A 20,298-nucleotide genomic window follows, 5' to 3' on the forward strand; every position below is an offset into this window, starting at 1 on the left:
ACATCGTGGGTTGGGGAAAAAAAATCATAATAGAAAAAATTAAAAAGCTCAGACCTTTAAAGGAAAATGATTGAATAATTCTATTTGTCTTGAATGACGGACCCCCCCCCCCCCAAAAAAAATAAATAAATAAATAAATAAATAAATAAATAAATAAATAAAAATAAAAAATTAGATGCCAAGCTTTCTATGAAAGCCATTGATAAAATCTGCCCATCAACAATTGATATCATCCGAAAACTCAACGAGTACAAATATATCTTGAACAAATAACATTATTCATAATAATACAAGGTTTAAAGCACACCGTAAATTAAGTTTTGTTTTTCTTCGAGCTTAAATTTATGATTTGTTCATCAGGCCAACTGGGGTTACTACTGGTTAGATTTTCCTTTGTACATTACGAGGAGGATTGGAATTATAAGAATCACAGAGCTACCAGCAGTCACATCTTCAACTTCAACCTGCTGGGCTCAAATACTTCAAATCTTGACTCAGCTCAAGACAACAGTTGGAAAAAGAATGATGCTGCTTTGATTTCATTCTGTACAAATGATAGGAGAACAGTTAGAAAATGCGTAAAGAAGATTATATTTCAACACAATCATCATCATCATCATTGTAGTCATCTGTCTCGTCATCCCAGTCAATTTAAAAGAGTTAGCCGACTTCGATATTCTGTGAGCCAGTGAGATCCTCCAGATAAGTAGGATGGTTAATTGCTTGAAGCACGAACTCAATTCATCTTTTCCTATATTCTGATACAACCTGAAAATATCATTTGGACGTGAGATAGATTGCAGTTATAATGGAAAGTAGACAAAGAACCAGAAAACAAGAACAACAAATGAGGAAAATGTCGGCCACTTAAAAAGAGTTGTTGCAACTGTCATCCTAAAATAATCGGTGTTTGACACAAGGTATAGATGCATGCATGCTATCTTTCTTACAGCTCCTAAAAGAAACTCTGCAATTCAGTCTCAATAACACAATGTCTCTATAAAAAGACTAAGAAAGGTTATACAGCTGCACATAAACATGAACTATTAGGGGGTTCAAGGCTCAGAAAACCTAAATGAAGAGAAGATAACTAAAGGGAATTTCAGAAGAATAAAAAAGTAAACATAAGGAATTCAATGAAAAAAAATGAAATGAAATGGTCAAAAGTGTATCAAACAGAAGCAAGAAGAAAATTTAAGTGAAGGAACTAGGCATCCGGCTAAACCCTATTCCTAGATTCCTAATTGTTTACGCTACCTCCAATAGAGAAGTATATCTTCTAATTTACCCACTGAACTGCCACATGTATGGACACTAGAAGTAAGATTGTATTATCTATAGTCTATCAGCAAAAACTTACAGTGCTACAACAAGCAGTGCAACTATTAGAGGAATGTCCTACAAGCGTCATCTGGGAAAAATGAAAGAGGGAACCCCGAATCTGGTGGGGCAAAATACCAAGAGGTAGTTCACTGCTGCTAGTCGAGTTTGCAATATCTGACATCCTACCCATATATGAAAGGAAAAGAAATGAATTTTCTTAATGAGCTCTCAACATGAGGAGTCCAAACATAGAAAATCTTTGTAGTCTATGAACTTCATTGACATAGTTTTCAGACTTACCCATCAGGATGATGCAAGACATTGAAAAAAAGTTCTGCAGCAAGAGATGAAGCAATAGGAGCAAGCCCTGGACATGTGACAGTGCACTGCTAGTCTAAAGTTCGGTTGGCAGTTGACTGCAGAAAGAGTACATCAATTAATCCCGAGCTTAATATGTACAAAACTTCCATCGCATTCTAGTAAATTACATCAGTTCGTGCAACCACATCATTGCAGAAGTAGCAGCCCAATCTCTTAACTCCTCTATCAGTTAGAGCAAGGTTGTCCAAATCAGCAGATAAATTGTTTGCAGCTTCAGCTTTTAAGTCACGAGCAAAGCTAAAAGGACCAGGGCCATGCCGCATTACCAAGAAGCTATCAAACCCAAGAGCTGCCGTTATAGTAATCTGCAAAGGGATAATTAAAACAAATTGCAAATCTGCAAAGGGATAATTAAAACAATGCAAACATACATGTGAATTGATAATCAATGGCCAATCCAACAAGTTGGAGTCAGGTTAACAGATACTCGCGATCAACGCAACATGCTTGATGAAAGAACTGGCGAAAACTATCACAAGAACTGTAATAGGTACACAGATCAGACTAAGAAGACTGACCTTGTTAGCATTAGCACTCAAAAGGGTTGGGAGCCATCGGCTCTCTTGTATCATTCAACAAGAAAACTGCATCATGAGAATCAACCAGATTATGCAGACAGTTACAATCATCAACCACACTCTTCTCTTCTTGGCTAGTCACTGGATGACCAGGCATTGGTATAGAAATCACTATACCTTCCGCATCCTGAGGGAAAAAAAAAACAAGGAATGCACTATAAGCAAGGATCAACATTCATATCGAGCTAAACCTTTCATACAAAATAACTATTAAGAGTAAATTCAATTACCACAGCTGGAAATATACACTTGAGACTTTTAGCTGCAGCCAAAGCTTTAAACTCACCTCCATTGAGGCAGTCATCCAATGTGTACAGGGACTGCCTCAATGGATTAGACATAGCCACCTTGCCATTGTCAAGTAGTGTAATTTTCCGGACACCCCAAGCCTGCAATGTATGTAATTTTTGAGAACCAACCTGTGGACCATGAACAATAAATCCATTCGTAATATCACTAAGGTAAAAAGCTTCTATTTGGGCCCTCTACTCTTGTTTTTGTACTAGTTTTCCCCCTCTACCTTTATTTGTACTAATGTTAACCTTCTACTTTCAAAACCATTCTTGTCCTTATTTGACCGGAAGATTTGGTGGCTCTTAAATCACCGGGTTATATGGAATTATATTATGACATGTTTCTCAAATCCATTTTCATTTTACATGTCATGATATGGTGAGATGTAATGTGATGATTTAAGGGCAACCTGAACTTCTGGTCAAATAAGGACCAAAAGAGATTTTGAAAGTAGAGGGGGTTGGCATTAGTACAAATAAAAGTAAAGGGGGCAAATTAGCACATAATCAAGAGTAGATAGACCAAATAGAAGCTTTTAACCTATTACTCACCATACATGCGAGCACCCTGGCAACCAAGTGTACCCACTCCTATGAGAAGACACTTTACGGAAGATAGCTCATCGAAGTTAAGGGATGGCAATGCACGCCATCTCATTAGTTTTAAATTCAAATCTGCAGCAGATACAGCCAACCTGTAAAAAACATTTCAAATGATAAGATTAATAGGTTGATACTTCCATGAATAAGGAGCAGCGAAGGAGACAAATACCTAGTTGGGTCCATGGATTTAGCAAGGTTAATACATCTGGATACTAATTTATTTGTGTTTCTTTCCCATCCAACAGCATTAGGTGCTATTTGCCGATCATTCAATCCTAAAAGCAGATATTTCTTGAGAGGTAGAGATTCAACATAGACTCGAGATGTAAGGAGTCAAAACAGTAATAATAATAGAACTGTATTAGCTAATTTCTGCCCGGATACCTTGTGGAGCTGCAATTAAGGCTTCAATGACAAGGGATGACATCATATCCGCAAAAACCATGATTCTCTCTGTAGCATAAAAAGTGGATTCTCTTCGTATTACATCTTGAACAAATCAGTGCTAGGAAGTTGCGAAGAGGCCAACCAGGATCTTTTCCATGAGATGGGTCGTAAAAACCAAATAGCAGCTGCCAATAGCAAGCAAAAAAGCTTCAGGAAAGAGGCATTTTCAATTGCATCTGGTTACTTTACCCCAGTAGCATATAAACAGAGAAATTTATGAGAACTTGCCTGTCTATAGATACATGCCATTTATTTTTCTAAGGAACTGGAAGAGTTATGGAGATGGACCTTCTGATTATCAGCCTGGCAGGCTTCCCAGTCCCTTTAGATGCCTTATAGTAGCATGAGAATTGGAAGCGATACTGATTAGAAAGAATGGCATATCTGTAGCAGATTTCCATGATCAAGGAGTTAGGTTTTCTCGTAGACCAGATGACATGTGAACTGAAAGAAAAGCAATGATTTTACCTGCGCTTAAGCTCGAGTTACGCCAGTCATTACAAGCCGCTGATACAGATTTTGCCTACACATTTACAAATAGCATTTTAGCATTGATAAACAGATAAAAACAGCTATTTGTAATGAATTAAACACCGAATTCCTAACAATTATCATATTATACGCACCTCTTCTGAGGTGAACCATTCCAAAGCACACTTTGATTCAATCAACATTGCAGGAGGATCAAGCACCAAGGCAGGAAAAGCAAACCAGTAATGGAAGCTCCATTTTTTGGGTCTGCAAATGAGATAAGAAGGAACCTTGATAACACCGCACTGTCCTCCATGGCTCTTCCAGTGTGAATGTCTTTCCAAATCCAGTTATCCAACAAACAGAATCTTCATTTGGCATTTTTATCCTAGGAAATCACATCACATCTTCTTCCACATATCACAAATTTCAGACGGCCAAATTTACAATTCAAGAATTAGATCAATATGAATCAAATACCTTCTTCGCATGAACAAAACAAGTAGTCACATCACAATTTCTTACAACTTACGATAATGTCAATCCATTACTGCAATGATAAGATTTCTCATCCAAGAGACAAAGGAAATGTCTTTATTTTTTCTAAAAAAGAAAAGAAAAGAAAAGAACAAAGAAATCACAGACGACCCGCATTTACAATTCAAGAATTAGATCAATCCAAATGAAATACCTTGTTTGCTTCCTCCTTTAGCAAATCCTTTTATCCAGGGAATGGAAGGCCTCCAATGTATTTGAATTATAAAGGGCCCCGGGTACAGGGCATCGGTTCCTGTTACCGCGACTGATTGCTGGCATTGAAGAATGATCATTCTCATCAGTCGGCAACGATTCAGCGAGAAGTGTCAAGTGATTGGATACTTGAGAATGTGAGCAAGGAGCATAAAACCCTGCAACAAGACCAGTCCAAATCCCAGTTTATGTGAATAAAGGTTGCCTATATTAACAAATAATTAGACACAAAATCCACACCTGCCTCCTACTCGAAATTCAGTCCCTTCTAACTCCTTTTCTTTTTGACAAAAACTGATCACTACAGCTATAATATATGAATGATTAGACAGAAATTAATTTAAGAGTTTTCATTAACAATTTGAAAGTTTACAGAAAACCCAAAAGGAAATGGAAAGCAAAACAAAGATAAAGTACATTACCAGTGATGGGTATAAGAGAATCATCGATGCCATATTTGTTGAGCTTCAAAGAAGACAATCTGTGCCAGAAACCTTCATCAGCTAAGCTATTAAAGGGTACGAATTGGAGGATAGTAGAAGAAGAAGAACCACCACATCCATTTCCACTCTTTTCCTCTCGAGCCATAATGCACTCTCTCTGCTAGTAAAATTTATTTTTATATATTCAACTTGTTTGCTTCTCTTACACTCAGGAAACAGAGCAGCCTTGACGTTGAAAGTTCCCCTCGTCTTGGTTTTAGAGTAACTTCAACAAGGAGGGAGGGAGACAGGAAGCATAAAAAACAGGGGTAAGACTATCGAAGGAGACTTCTGTTTCAGTTGGTTGTAACGACTCGTGGCGACAAAGGAGATATTAATTACTGTCGTGTTTGGATCTTCTGCGAAGAGATATCCTTTTTATGTTCTGTTTTTATTTTTATTATTTCTTTCTCCACTAAATTTATTATTTACTCCCTCTTCTATTTATACTTTTGTTAACTTAAAAAAAAAAAAAAAAAGAGTATATGTTATTGGGTAAGAAATGAATTAGTACTAACAATATTATTTATTAATTTATTTTATTTCAAGTGCAGTCTATTACAATAAGCCTTGATTACTTTATGTTTTATATTGAGTTGAAGCATTATTAAAAAAAATATATAATTCAATTATTCCTTCAAATAAATCAATAATCGATAATTGAATTGCAAATAATTATACTCGATGCTTTTAACTTTTTGTGTCTATTTTTTTATTTTAACGTGGGTGTCCGGGCCAGCTTGTGCGCACCTCGACTAATCCCACGGGCCCTGAAGTTAACGACCATGTAAACCTCCAGTGGCCATCATATGAGCAACCACAGGGCTCGAACCTGAGACCACAAAGAAAGCAAACCTCTTGGTCTCAAACTCTTACCATTGGACCACCATCTAGATGGTTCTATTTTTAGAGGTTATAGTAGCGGGTTTAAATTGTATTTTGTTTAAAATATATATTAAAATAATATTTTTTTATTTTTAACATATCAAATCAAAACAATATTAAAAAATTAATTTTAAATAAAAAAATAAATTAATAAATTAATTTTTTTAAAAAATATTTTTAAAATAATAAACAAACACATAAAAAGGAAAGAGTTTTAAGCAACATCCATAATTACAACTACTAACATGATACCACCTCATCGGCCCAGAGGCTAGTCCCCAGTGATGGTGGGAGGCTGGGAGCTACTGCTTGCAAATATCAACAAAAAGAAGAAATAAACAAAGAGATGATATCACCTCCCATACTACTCTTGGCAGCAGCAGCAGCATCTTTGGCATCCAATATGTACTGCAATCAGATAGAAGTCTTCCACATTTTGCACAAGATAATACTTGCCATCATCAACATGCACCAGCAGCAACAAGATTTTTGGCTCTTAAGAAGACGAGCTCGAGGAATCGAAGAAAGTCACCCTCCTCCTCTTGTTTGGAAGTTTTGTCCTTGGTGAGTATTTTGGTGAGGCAGAACCTTTCTCCATGACAGATGTTAGGGTTTGATGAATAGAATTTGTAAGAAGCTGTATTGCCCCAGCATCATCTAAAGCATTCTTATTTCTTCTGTTGGTGAGTACGAACTCATTCTTTAGCCGGCTTCCCAAGGTTGATATTTCTGCGCTCACCGTTTTCAAAGGAAGAGCATCAATAGCATTTCGTAAATCGGAAAGAAGCTCAGGTCGATAGTCACAGCAGATAGATGCCTTGAAATGCAAAGTCCCGTCAAAATATGTCTCCACTTTTACTTCATCATCATCCATTGGAACAAGAAGACCTTTACAGGCTTCTAATGCATTCTTTTTGTGTTCTTTGACTTGGCTAATGACTGCAGCAAGCAATGTGGCCTTGTCCATCTGCGATTATCAATCAAACACGAAGATAAAAGTGAGAACCAGCAATCGGAATTACCACGAACATTCATTAAATTACATGGGGTTAAGAAGAAATGGAAGCGAAACTACATGCAGTCAACCGCATACATATACGTACTAGCAGTGACATACCAGAAATATATGCCTTCATATGTCAATGTTACCTGAAAAGGTAAATTGGTTAATTAAGAAAAAACACGACTCATTCAGCCACTACTTTGATTTCAATCAAAGCTTATAGCTTATAGGCTTAGATAACTCTCGTCCAGAATTTTTAGTTGAAAACAGTTCAATTGACAATAAGATAAGGTAAATAAATGATTTTGTTGACTTTGTTAATATTTGCAATTTCACATATGAAAATGACAGAAAATGAACAACGAAAAGGAAAATGGCTCTGAAAGAAATCTTATTATATCCCCTATTGATATTGTCATGTTTTAAGCTTGAGAATTTAAAAAATAGTGGTTTTTCTTGTCCCAGATGTCTATTTCATGCTTGAAGTTCCAACCTTAAATATACATTATACGATCAAGAAAAAATATCATATTCCAGAAGCTAATAAATATAAATTTAAGACATCAAACATATAAATACTCAAAAACCACCTCATGGTGGGATCCATGATACTGGAGCTGGCATAGTGCCCCGCCATCCAAACGATATGACTTGTCATTAATCACCCATCTACCAGTTCATATATATATATATATATATACACATGTCCATGTGTCATATCCTACCGACAATAGCTTTGACTCTGTGAAATATTGATTCATTTTCTAGAATCAATGTGTTTTTTTCCCCTTCTTGTTAAACAACTATAAGATCATCAGATAAAAATCTTGGTTGAAAATGGAATTTATAGGTGACAGGACCAGGGTACCAAGCCAGAACATAAATGCTGCTGCACAATCTCATCAAGCCTGGCTTATTGATCATCAACACACAGCGTAGCTAATTCAATTAGAAGTATGAACATTTAGAAATAACATGTTATTCATTCTTTTAGTAGCTTGAAGTTGTAGGTTACCAAGTTAGGATTAGAGAAATGTTCTAATTCATTAGAGAGAGAAGCAAGGCTTGCCCCAAGTTACCAGTTAATCATATCCCTTCTAATGTAGTATCTAACTATGCTCAATCCCAATCTGCAATTTTTTTTTTTTTTATTTCTGATGTCGGATTAAGGATCCCTACAGTTGACTTTATAATTACAATATATATGCAGTTGACTCCTCACTGAAATAAAATCTACATGATGCTGAAGTTAGCTACTCTTTCTTATATGAAAAAAAAGAGACCAAAAGCACCATAGCAAAGGGCTATATCACATTGATGAATTCCCTTAAGCTTCATGAGGCAAGGTGAAACGGTGAGCGAACATCACAAGTTCGGATCATCTGTCTAATTAAGCTTTATCAGGAACAATGAATATTCTCAAGCATTGTAACTGCTTGTTTGATTACGTCATGCTTATACAGTTCTTTTATTTAGAGTTTATCAGGCATGAAAATGATTTTTTTTTCCAGCAGTTCTCTAAAACCCTGTCATAGTTTTTCTGCAGTCTGGTTCGAGCCTCGTCAGTCGCTATAGAAATAGAGGGAACCTTAAAGGGAAGTTTACTGGTTTTTGGATAAGAAAGAGCCTTCCTTAAAAAAATCCAAACTAATTTAGTTGTTTAAGGTTCATAGAAGTTGAGATCCGGAGGTGTTTGTTTCTGCTGGTATTTTTCTTACTTTCTTCCCAAGGTGACATGACTGTCCTCCCTATCATGCCTTTAGAATCAAATTATTCAATCTTTAGATTTTGTCAAGTCTAAACTTCTACCAGAAAACAAAGAGAAAAACCAGTACTTGGTTTATGATCAATCGGGAATTTATCCTTCAATCAATTAATGATAAAAGGCATGAACACCAGCCAAAATCCATCTGATTAAACTAATCAAGCAGTTTTGAGAAATAATTATAGCAAAAAGTTAATAAACATGCAACAAAACATTCAAGCGGATGATTCAAAATGAAGTGGTACTGTATAAACATATTAAGATAATTGATCTTGACCAAGAGAAAAATAATTGACAGAAACTAAAAACAGTAAGGCAACACATATGCTAACCTTTTCAGTGCAGGGCACAAGACCGCGAAGAGTAGCAAGATGAGCATTGATCCTCTCTCTCCTCCTCCTCTCGGCCTCGCTATGGCTCTTCAAAGCTGCGAAAGCCTTGGCCTCAGATATCCCCATCTTCCCAATTCTTGCAGGTGCTTTTAATAGTTCTCCCTTCTCAGCATCCAACATCAAAGCTTGCGATACCATCGTCCTCCTCCCAAAACATCACCAAAAACCCTCTAAACTACGCGGAAACGGATCTAACGTGTTGATATAACCAGACCCGGATAAAGAGTTAAGAGTTAAACTAGTAGTCAACCGTTGGAAACAGAAGCATGTTCTTGAATATTTATAAATATGCTTGTGGTGTACTATAAGTCTAGTCTATGAGCCAAAAGTGCAGAAGGGTAGGCCTGGAGGTCGAGTTGTTGGAGCTAACCAGAAAGAATGATTTTGGAGAGGGAAGTTTTGTTGTTTAACAGCTGTGTTGGTGAATTTTGTTGTTGTTTTAGCTATGATCATGAATTCCATAACGGAAAGGGGACAAGTTTTGGTTTGGAAGGACAACGAGATATGTTAAAAGAAAATATCCACATTTTCTTCCTGATAGTCATGAATAGCATTATTTCTTTGGTACATGGGTTACTTTCTTCGGAAACTGGAGCTTAATTTGTTAGAGAGAGAGAGAGAGAGAGATTTCAATGAATATATATACATACTGATACTGACTGTTGCTTTGAATAAATTTTTTTTAACGTATATTGTACATTTTGATATGTTTTTTTTTAATAAAAAAATTAAAGAATAAATCAAAAAGCTTATGAAAATATAAAATTAAACAAATTGATAATAGAAAAATTGAAAGAATTGAGAGAATATTTCATCCTGCAAAATAAGATATTTATTTGTTTATATCTACTGAGTTTGTATATTAAAATCAATAAAAAATAATAAAAATAAAAATACATACAAAACTGATTGAATAAAATACAAGAAAAAAATTATGCAAGATTGAATATATTAGAAATATCATGTTAGAATAAATATTTTCTTATATAAAATAAAGCTAATCTATATAAAATAAAAAAAATCTTCAAAAATTAAATTCAAACAAAATAATTGTTTTTAAAAAAACCTTCATTCAACAAAAGCCTGCAAAACTTGTGGCCTAAGTTATGAGACCGGGATAAACCGATAGAAATGAAATTGAAGGTAATCATGAAACCAATCTTTAAAAAAAATGATGTAGAATGATAAAATCATAAAAAAAAATCTAGAATTGCATTAACTTTTCAAACCTGTTACCTTTGTCATTAGATCTAAAGCACCACAAATAAAAAAAAAATATGATGTTCAATTCCCAATAAATCAACTGTCGAAAGATGAAATTGAAAAACAAAACCAATTGCACAAAAAATTGTAATTAAAAGAATGAGATTGAAAATCAAAATAAAAAATAAATTAGAGGGAATAAAAATAATAAATTGGAGGATTAAATTGAAAAGAGAAAAACTTTAACAAAAGAAAAAAAATCAAAAGAATGAGGGCTAAATTGAAAAACAAATTAAACAATATAAAATTTGATTGAATGATGAAATAAAAAACATAAAAAAATCTTTATAAAAGGGTCAATGATGAAAATAAATAATAAAAAACATAATGACTGAAATTGAAAAATCAAAAGAAAAAAGGATAAACGTGTACTTTTTATGGAAGAGAAAAAAAAATAATTGTTAGTGACAAACCACTCATCATCCGCCACTACACGTCATGTCATCATGAAAAGAACATAATGAGGCTTTTAAAGACACGACGAAAAGGTATGTTTGGTCATTGGATGATGTTGCACGTGCTGACACGTAATGAGCACGCACTTAGAGCTTTTTCAAATAAAAAAATATTTTTTCAATTTAAAATAGAAAAATGCCCACCATGAGCCTATGAATTACAAAAAAAAATGTGAAAGGACACGAGTGTCCCTGGATGCATGCCTTGTTTTTTTTTCTTTTCTAAAGATAAAAGTGTATTTTTACTGTATTTGAAGAAGCGAAAAACCAAAAAAACTTTTAGTCAACAACTCTAATTTTTCTGACTTTAGAGGTAAATAAATATTTTTACTGTTTAAAAGTTTTTAAAAGACCAAATAACCCTTGGTCAATAGTTCTAGATTTTGTTGAACTAGGGAGTAAATTCATTATATTATTGTGAAAAAAATTAAAAATGACTAAAATAATCTTAAAAAATCTTTTAATGATAAATGAACATCTGAAAAAGATCAAATTACCCTCACCCTCAAGGCTTCTATTTTTTTCACTCAATGGAAAAATAATAATTTTATTGTAGTAATTTATAGCTACAGTAAAAAAAAAAAATAATTCCATGTATATTTTCTGTTAAATATTGGAAGAGAAAGAGATAAAGACTTGAAGGAAATGAAGTTCATAGGGTTGGTTTTTATTGGAATGGGGATAGAGGGGAGCCAAATGGATGGGAGGGTGTTTGAGATTGTGGTTGTGGTTGTTTTTTAAAGTATGTTTTACTTTGAAATATATCAAAATAATATTTTTTTAATTTTTTATAATTATTTTTTATATCAGCGCATCAAAATGATTTAAAAATACCAAAAAATATTAATTTTAAAAAAATAAAATAAAATTTAAATTTAAATTTTTTAAAAAAATATTTTTAAAATACAAAAACAAACTTTACTGCTTTTGAGCTTAAACTTGGGAGTCCTGCAGTCCTAGGCTTTTTTTTTTTTCAACTTGTAAAATATTGCTTGGATGTTCAAAGGTCAAAAGGACTAAACTGAACACAGTTTTGAGACTCGTTGCAAAAAGTTGTTTCTTTTTTAAAGTAATTTTAATGGAAAATGGAAGTGAATTATTTTTTTGGTATAATAAAAAATGAGTTAGTAAAAATATTTTTCAATATTTGAGTGAGTTATGAAAAATAAATTGAAAAATCATTTATTCATACTGTTATATTTCAAGTTTATCCAGCATATATAGAATAATATTAAATGTAATTATTTGACCATTTAAAAAAAAGAGATATAAAAAATATAATGGTAGAGAAAAGGATTTATTATATCATATATTTATATATAATTTATTTTATAAAATGTAGCTACACATACAATATAAATATATTAGTAATTTATTATTTTCTAATAACATTATATTGTAAAGTATTTTATTAATATAATATCGTTTATATATATATAAGAATAATGAAGTTTTGCACCACTAAAATATTTTATATCCTTTATAGAAAGTGTTAAAACATTTTCCTCCAACATCTAAAATAGAAAAAGCTCTTGAAGCTGAGTGTTATTGCATAAATAAATGATTTGAAAATGTGTTTTTGTAGGGGAATATGGTGAGCAAGCACCCTACGTGTCCTTTTGAAATTTTGTCCATTATTTGATTAGAAGAGCTCCCAAATTACCCTTTAAGGTATGGAAACTTCAAATCTCATCTTTACTTCATGGCAATCTGCCCTTCCATTTTCTTTGACAGACGCAATTCCATCCAATCATCGCCTATGGGGTTTGGTAAATGTCAATTTTGTTTGCAGGTTTCTCATGAAATCTTCCAAATCGGTAAGCTCAAAGAAGAAGAAATTAGAAGAAGAAGAAGAAACGCAACCCTAGAGTTAGAGCTATCATGACCAGAAACTTAACATAAACTTGTGTATGAGCATGGATTAAACAAGACTGTCCGGTGCTTGTTTATAGACGGTTTTATTAAAGAAACAATTCAACTTAAAAGTTTAAGATGTTAGGTGAGGTTTCAATATATGATTTATATTATTTTCTAACACACTTTTTTAAGTGAAAGCTCTTTAAACTTGAAACTTAAACAGATCCACGATAATTTGTGCTTAATTTTTATCACATAAATGAAAATGATGAGATTCAAACTCGTGACCGCTTGGTCATCAAAACTGTGATACTATGTCAAAGAACCAATTCAATCCAAAAACTTAAACTGTTAGGTGACGTCCTAAGATATGATTTATATTATTTTCTAATAAGTTTTTTATTTTCCTGATTTTTTAAAAAGAAAAATGGCATAAAAAAAGCTATTTTTTATTCCCCAAAAGCGCACACATTTCTGTTAACTGGCCTTTCCCTGTTAAAGAGAGTTGATTTTGAGCTGTGGAGGTGCTTTCTTTGCTGGCATTTTATATATGTTTGGGTTACTTATTGCCTTCTGAAGTGAAGCCAAAAGACATAAAAAGAAAAGAAAAGAAAAGAAAATTGTTGGCGTGTGGAAGAGCTGCTCCATCGCTTTACAAGGGCTACTGCCGGATAAGTTGCTCCCGTCTCTGTTTGACCTCAAGATTCCAAGAGTATTATTAACAATTAAACTAATTTAACAACAAAAGTGGAAAAAAAAAAAAGGCAAACACAAACGCTCCATTATTTTATTGGAAGAATTTTACTGTGTTTGAAAATGTAATAATAATTGTTTTTTAAAATAATTTTTTATTAAAATAATATATTTTTAAAAAAATTATTTCTAATACCAACACCTCAAAACAATTCAAACACTATAAAAAATTTCAAATTTCACTCAACCAGGTTAGAAAATGCAAAGTCAAACGGAGGCTTTCTTTCAAGACACTCCATGGAGATCATCATCCTCATCCTCCTTTTCGGTCCAGCCATAATGACACTTTATCATATGAAATAATAAATAAATCAGCAAGGATTTTATAATAAAGTCTTATGTAATGAATTGACTAAATTAATGAGATATATATATATATTACCTGAACTTGATTTATATATCATATATATATCAACTAGCTTGAGAGGACTGATTAAGCACAATAACATAGCACAATGTAAGGCATACTTTTGTTTTATTAATTTTTCAAAAACTGCATATGTTTTTTTTTTTTAATGAATAACATGCTAGCAACTAATCATGGAATAAGATATGAATTTATTCCTAGAGCCAATCAATAAATTCTTGCATATGCAATATATATATGTGTGTGACTGGTCGTCCAAACCTCTAAAAGGTAAGGATAAAAGAAAACAATCCATTGTATGTTTTCTTTTATCCATTTCATGAGTTAAGTGTAGCTTTAGAAAAAGTTCGCCAAATTGTATTTTTATTCATCCATAGAGTATTTATTTATTTATTTTTATAATCCGGAATGTCCGAGCTAGTTTACGCGCATCATGACTAATTTCCATGCCCACTGGACACCTTGCAAGCATAGTAAGCAGGTAAGGCACCGCAGAGGTGACAGATATGCATAGAGGATCGAACCCCAGTGCAGAAGAAGGAAACAAAACCCTTCCCCCGCTAGGCCACGACCTCAAGTGCTCCATAGAGTATTTATTACATGATATACAAGTGGTAGTTCATCTTTTCTTCCAAGGAATGTTTGTTTTACATAAAATATTTTACAAATGTAAAATATTTTCTTGTAAAATGTTTTATATGTAAATTGCATTTCAATATTTGGCTTAAAAAATATTTTATATATATAATATTTTTTAATAATAGCAGTGGAATAGTAATGATAGTGGAAGAGAAGATGATATTGGGATGGTGGTTGTGGTGATGAGAAGGTGATAATGGTAAAATTGAGGTTACAAGTGAAATAATTTGATGATATTATAAGTAGATTACTATTTATAAAATATTTTATAGAATTTCATGAGCTGAAAATATTTTCAGTAAATAAACTAAGTTTGAAAATTAATTGTAAAATATATTTTCCATACCAGTTTTTTTATAAATATTTTTATGAAAAAAACACAAAAAAATATAATATTTTTCAAAAACAAATACAAGAAAATCTAAAAAATATTTTTCTATAAAATATTTTATATATAAAAAAACCAGATTCTAGATTTTGATATTTTCGATCGTATATGTGATGAAAGCCCGTCCCTTCATTATAACTCCAAAACAAATTATTTTAAGTAATCTCCTCCACTTAATCTTAAAACTAGCGTTTAAGATAATTTATTAAATTGATATGGAATAAAATTAAGATTTAATCTTCATTAATTGGAGTAGAAACTAATTAATTAGAAGATATTCCTTATCATCAACGAAAAACAATGATCATAAAAATTATTGCTTGAACATGGCAGATCATTTTATTAGTATAATTGTTTTTTTTTAAGTAAAAGGAAATGATAATTAAAATTAAGGTTTATTAAAATTTCATTTCGTATAACTTCGAGATATAATTTTGCCTTCTCCTTCCTAATTAATTAATAAAGAAGCTAACCCACTCCACTCCTAATCGGTTCATGCGATTATACACAGGCTTGGGCCTTTAACCATCAAAACGACAGTCCTGGGCTGTTGTTTTAATTGGGCCCTTTTCTTTCCTTCCTAATTTATTACAATGTAAAATATCATCTTTAACGTAATAACCATTTTTAATTACTAGTTTTGTTTTCACCAAGGAAACGAAATGATGCAAAAACACTAGTTGTGGATCACTGACCAGCAGCAGAAGCCTCAGCTGGGAAAGTTTTGGTGACGCAAGGAGGCTCCTTCATGCACACAAGATAACAAAAGATTTTCACGTCATAACAGGAACACCTACTAACCTTTTCCAATTTTCCAATTGACTGGTTAATTTTGCATGCAACTCATCACCTACTCAATCTATTTCCGCTAATCAGGAAGTTTAACTAACAATTCTGCAATCGGAATCTCGCAGTTTCAAGTAAGCAAATAGTTGAATCATGCCCTCCTATCAACATAGAATGGCCTCCACGGACATCTTCAATTGTAACTCCTCAGTTAGATACTGGAAACAAGCAATTGGACGCGGGAGCAACATCCATTTCAAGTTTTAGTGTTATAGATCCTTTTGTTGATTGGCCTTCAAGACCTAGTGGCACTTCTAGTGGTTCTGGAGCTTCTAACAATGGCATAACAGGAACACAGCCAAATATTTACAGTTTAAATTTGATCACAAGCACACCCAACAACATGAATTTCCAGAACAATGTAAATATCAGCTAGGCCTTCAACAACTAAAGTTAATTTGATCCATTGAAGCCAAATCAAGGCACTTCTGCTTTGAATTCTAGTAGTTTGAATATTGGTTCTACTCCCCAAAACTTTATTGGTTTCTTGAAACAGAAACAGAATAAATCGATTTTGGATTCTTATAGCAACACGAAGTCAATAGATCTTGGATCCATATTCGATTCTAGCAAGAATGAGCAGGCTGTATCAAAACTTGCTCCACTCGTTTCAACTATTAGAGGAAGAGGAAGAGGAAGAGGAAGAGGGAGGGGTGGCACATCAATCTTGAGGTCTAGCCATGCAAAGCCACAATCTGAACAACCCCCTCTTTTAGATTTGCTATACTGAGTTAGATTACCTAATTGTTCAAGATCCAATTTTGTAATGGTTATGCAGCCACAATAGGTATTGGAGATTGTTATATTGATTATTGATTGAGGTTGTGAGTTGTTTGTAGCATGATATTGAGAAAAGATGATTTTCATTAGTCATGGAACCATAATTGAGAAGCGAAAGGAGAGAAGGAAATGAAAGACACTGAAAAAAAAATTGATATCACAATTATTATTTGTTTTATATTATATATGAGGGCAATTTATTTTTTTAATTTTTTTTAAAGAAAATTTATTCAAGATGTAAAGTATAATTTCTTAAACTATTATAGAAAAATAAAAATACAATAAAATCTTAAAAGGTTTTTTTTTATAATTATCTCTAAATATAATCATCATTACTTTTGTGTAGAAGATATCAAATTTAATTCATATAAGCTCATGAAAAAGGCTAATAATTTTTTTACACACTATTAAATTTGTTGAGTTATTTTTCTTGATTGATACAATATTAATAATTTTATATCATAATTATGATTATACTATTAAAAGTGCTAAAAATTATATTTTTAATGTCATTGTTTAAATTGATGGTTTGAAAAAGTTTATTGGTCGGTCTATGATTCTAGATGATGAAGAAGATTCATCTAATAATTTTTTGAATATTAAAAAATTTAAATTTAAATTGAAAACTTGTAATAATTTGAATTATTTTGCAATTAACTAAATCTCATTTCATGTTACATCTATTTAAGAGTCCGTTTGTTAATGAGGTTGCGTCTGTGTTTTGTTTAAAACACAGATACAACCTGTTTGGTAAAAAAAACACAGTTTACTGTGTATGGGTCCCACATGTTTTTGCGTCCGAAACACAGGGAAAAGGAAAAGTAGCAAAGAAAAAGAAAAGCAGCAAAATGCTACTTCTTATGCACTGTTCATGCTAATTAATTAGCATGAACAGTGTAGCCAGCTCTACTGTTCCGATTGGACCGGTTCCGGTTTAAAACTCAAAATGCATTGAACCAGGTCCGACCCAGTAAAATAAAAAATATTTTTTATTTTTTAATTGTGTTTTATTCAAAAAACTAGTGTTTAACATTATTCAATGACACTACATAAATTAGACAGAGATCGCTTGATGACGTAGCATTTGCAGAATTTGATCGCAATCCCAATTTTGTTCCTGATTATATTTTACCTGATGTTGTTGCACGCTTAAGAAACCAGAAAAACTAAAGTCTTTGTCAGATGTATTTCGTACGTGATGAAATTGTAGATAGTTTAATAGAATAATAAAAAATATTTTATATAAAATATTATTTATTTCATGATATAATAACAATAGTTAAATCTACAATATTTAAATTAAAAACCATCAATATTAATATATATATTTTAAAAATTATTTTATAACCTCAATTTCAAAAGCATTATTAACCAAAACACATTAAACTACTTTTTGTTCAACCTCAATTTCAACCACAGTTTTAACTAAATATACATAAATATCAAATCAACATCAACTAAAAGTACTTTTTATAAAACAAATTTTTTTTTAAATCACAACCACAATAGCTACTATAATACCAAATAGACCGGCAAACCAACTTTCATTTGGTAAAGAAAAAAAAAAGGCGCTACAATGTATATTTAAAATATTTGATCCTCTTCCAACTTAAGAGCTAATACGCAAATTATTCAATCTTATGAAATTTTAATCTTAAGAAAGAAATTGATGAGACGCTCATAATATCCACAGAAAATAATATTTGTGTTTTATCACTATGCAATGAAATTAATTAATTAATTAATCACTCGATGCTGGAAGACATGTATTATGAAAGTAATTTCTAATTACAACGATGGCATAATTAAGCTCATTGTCATTGAAACTGTGATATTACGAGTGACTTGAGAGTCAACTTATGTCATTGTAAAACTAACAAAACATTCAAAAGTCATTTTAAATCATTTCCCACTTTGATGACGATATTGCATTACGCCATACGATAATGATCTTCGACAAATTACCAAGTCTATCACAAAACCCAAGTGGGAGTACAAGAAATTGAGCAAATATATTATTTGTTTCTTTCTAGGCAAGTAGTTGCCTAAGGTTTAGCTATACTTCTAATATTTGCAAGTAGTTGCCTAAGGTTTAGCTATACTTCTAATATTTTTCTCTTGTAGTTATATTTTTAAAACTAGATACGGTTTGGTGGATCAATTCAAGTGTGGTCAGCCTAGAATTAGAATCAAAACGAGTTTAAAAAAATAAAGAAAAGCAAAAAATTGAATTAACTTGATTACTTGATTAACCCAGTAAGATCCAGTCAAAAATCAAGTTGCAACTCATTAACTATTTATTTATTTTTTAATAAAAACAACGTCGTTTGATTTTATAAAAATTAGAAATCGATCCAGAATGATTAGGTAAAAATCCAATAACCCAATTGAAACATGTAACTCAGGTTTTGAAACAGGTCGATTATCGAACCAAGTTTAAAAATTATACTCATAACTAGTTAATTTTTTTATTATCTTAAAAGTAGTAATAATGCACGAAGTAGTCTTCTTTTTTATTAAGTGGCTCACCCACCAAAAAATTTCAAATATTCGAGAAAGTAATCACAAATTTAAAATATATATGAATGTAAAGTAAAGTAATCATAAGACTTGAATAATTCAACTATCTTCAGATAGCGAAGTCTTTAAAATTACTTCTAACAATCTAGTAAAATCACGAGGAAGCCTAATCATTTAACCACTTCAAAAGATAAAATTGCAAATTATGGAGTTGGGAATGTAATCCCTAATCCAATGAGTACATTAATTATACAAAGAAAATTGAAAATGAGTCATCCATCGATCCTTTTGCACGAAACCCTAATCCAACTAAATCAAATGGCATTTTTAGGGGATCTAGTTAGAGCTTAATAACTTTGTATGAAAAAGAAAGGATCTTAATTAACTTTTGTGATCAAATATCATTAATCAAGTTCTCCGATTAATTTGTGAGTTGGAATTTGTCTATCCATTAATTTCCTTAAATATTCTCGTTGTATATATAGGATATGAGAATGATTACTTCTCTCCAATTTTTTTTTTTTTGGTCAATGTAGTATATAGTACTGAAAAGAAAATTGATTCTGTATAATATATAGTACTGATTAAAGTTGCTACAATTTTTATAAGATTTATAAACCCAAGACACCAGCGGATGGCTTCCTGGAAATTGCAATAGGTGATGGATATTGAGCGCTACCTTATTATTAAATCAATATTTATATCATAGTCTCTTCAATATTAGGACAGGAAAGCTTTCGTTTTTCTCTGGCCAACTTGCCCACAAATCATTATCGAGCCAATGACGGCAGCGGATTGACAGCAATTTCCAACGAGGTCATTGCCAAGTAACTTACCCTGCATTTGCCCCGACTTGAACGCTCTTTCATCAACCATTAATTGTCTTTTTTAGATTAATATGGATGTTTAGTTAATCTTGCATGATTTTTGATTAATTTTATGGGTCCTGAAGTTAATGATTATGTAAATTTTCAATAATTCTAAGGTTTGTGTGACTCAAATTGATAATTTTTAAAAAGTAAATACAGAACCTGGCCAATTAAATTATATTTTTTAG

At 32.1% G+C, this 20,298-nt stretch overlaps 1 protein-coding gene and 1 pseudogene across 1 annotated transcript; both read right to left on the reverse strand.

The window, feature by feature from the left end:
* Positions 1 to 199: 199 nt before the first annotated feature.
* Positions 200 to 5,739, reverse strand: LOC18103196 (ubiquitin-like modifier-activating enzyme atg7; annotated as a pseudogene).
* A 674-nt stretch (positions 5,740 to 6,413) lies between these two features.
* LOC7455910 (transcription factor bHLH30) lies at positions 6,414 to 9,989 on the reverse strand. The gene is made up of 2 exons (XM_002316792.3): positions 9,314 to 9,989; positions 6,414 to 7,180 (listed from the first exon to the last, which is right to left on the reverse strand). The coding sequence occupies exons 1-2, from the start codon at positions 9,509 to 9,511 to the stop codon at positions 6,710 to 6,712; spliced, it is 669 nt and encodes a 222-aa protein (XP_002316828.3). The 5' UTR covers positions 9,512 to 9,989; the 3' UTR covers positions 6,414 to 6,709.
* Positions 9,990 to 20,298: the final 10,309 nt, after the last annotated feature.

Source organism: Populus trichocarpa, chromosome 11, assembly GCF_000002775.5.
Source record: "Populus trichocarpa isolate Nisqually-1 chromosome 11, P.trichocarpa_v4.1, whole genome shotgun sequence".
Lineage (NCBI taxonomy): Eukaryota > Viridiplantae > Streptophyta > Magnoliopsida > Malpighiales > Salicaceae > Populus > Populus trichocarpa.

Coding starts and splice junctions, on each gene's coding strand:
- LOC7455910 (XM_002316792.3), bottom strand. CDS start 9,511: ATGGTATCGCAAGCTTTGATGTTGGATGCTGAGAAGGGAGAACTATTA. Junction 7,181..9,313: donor TTGTGCCCTGCACTGAAAAG/GTTAGCATATGT, acceptor TGATAATCGCAG/ATGGACAAGGCCACATTGCT.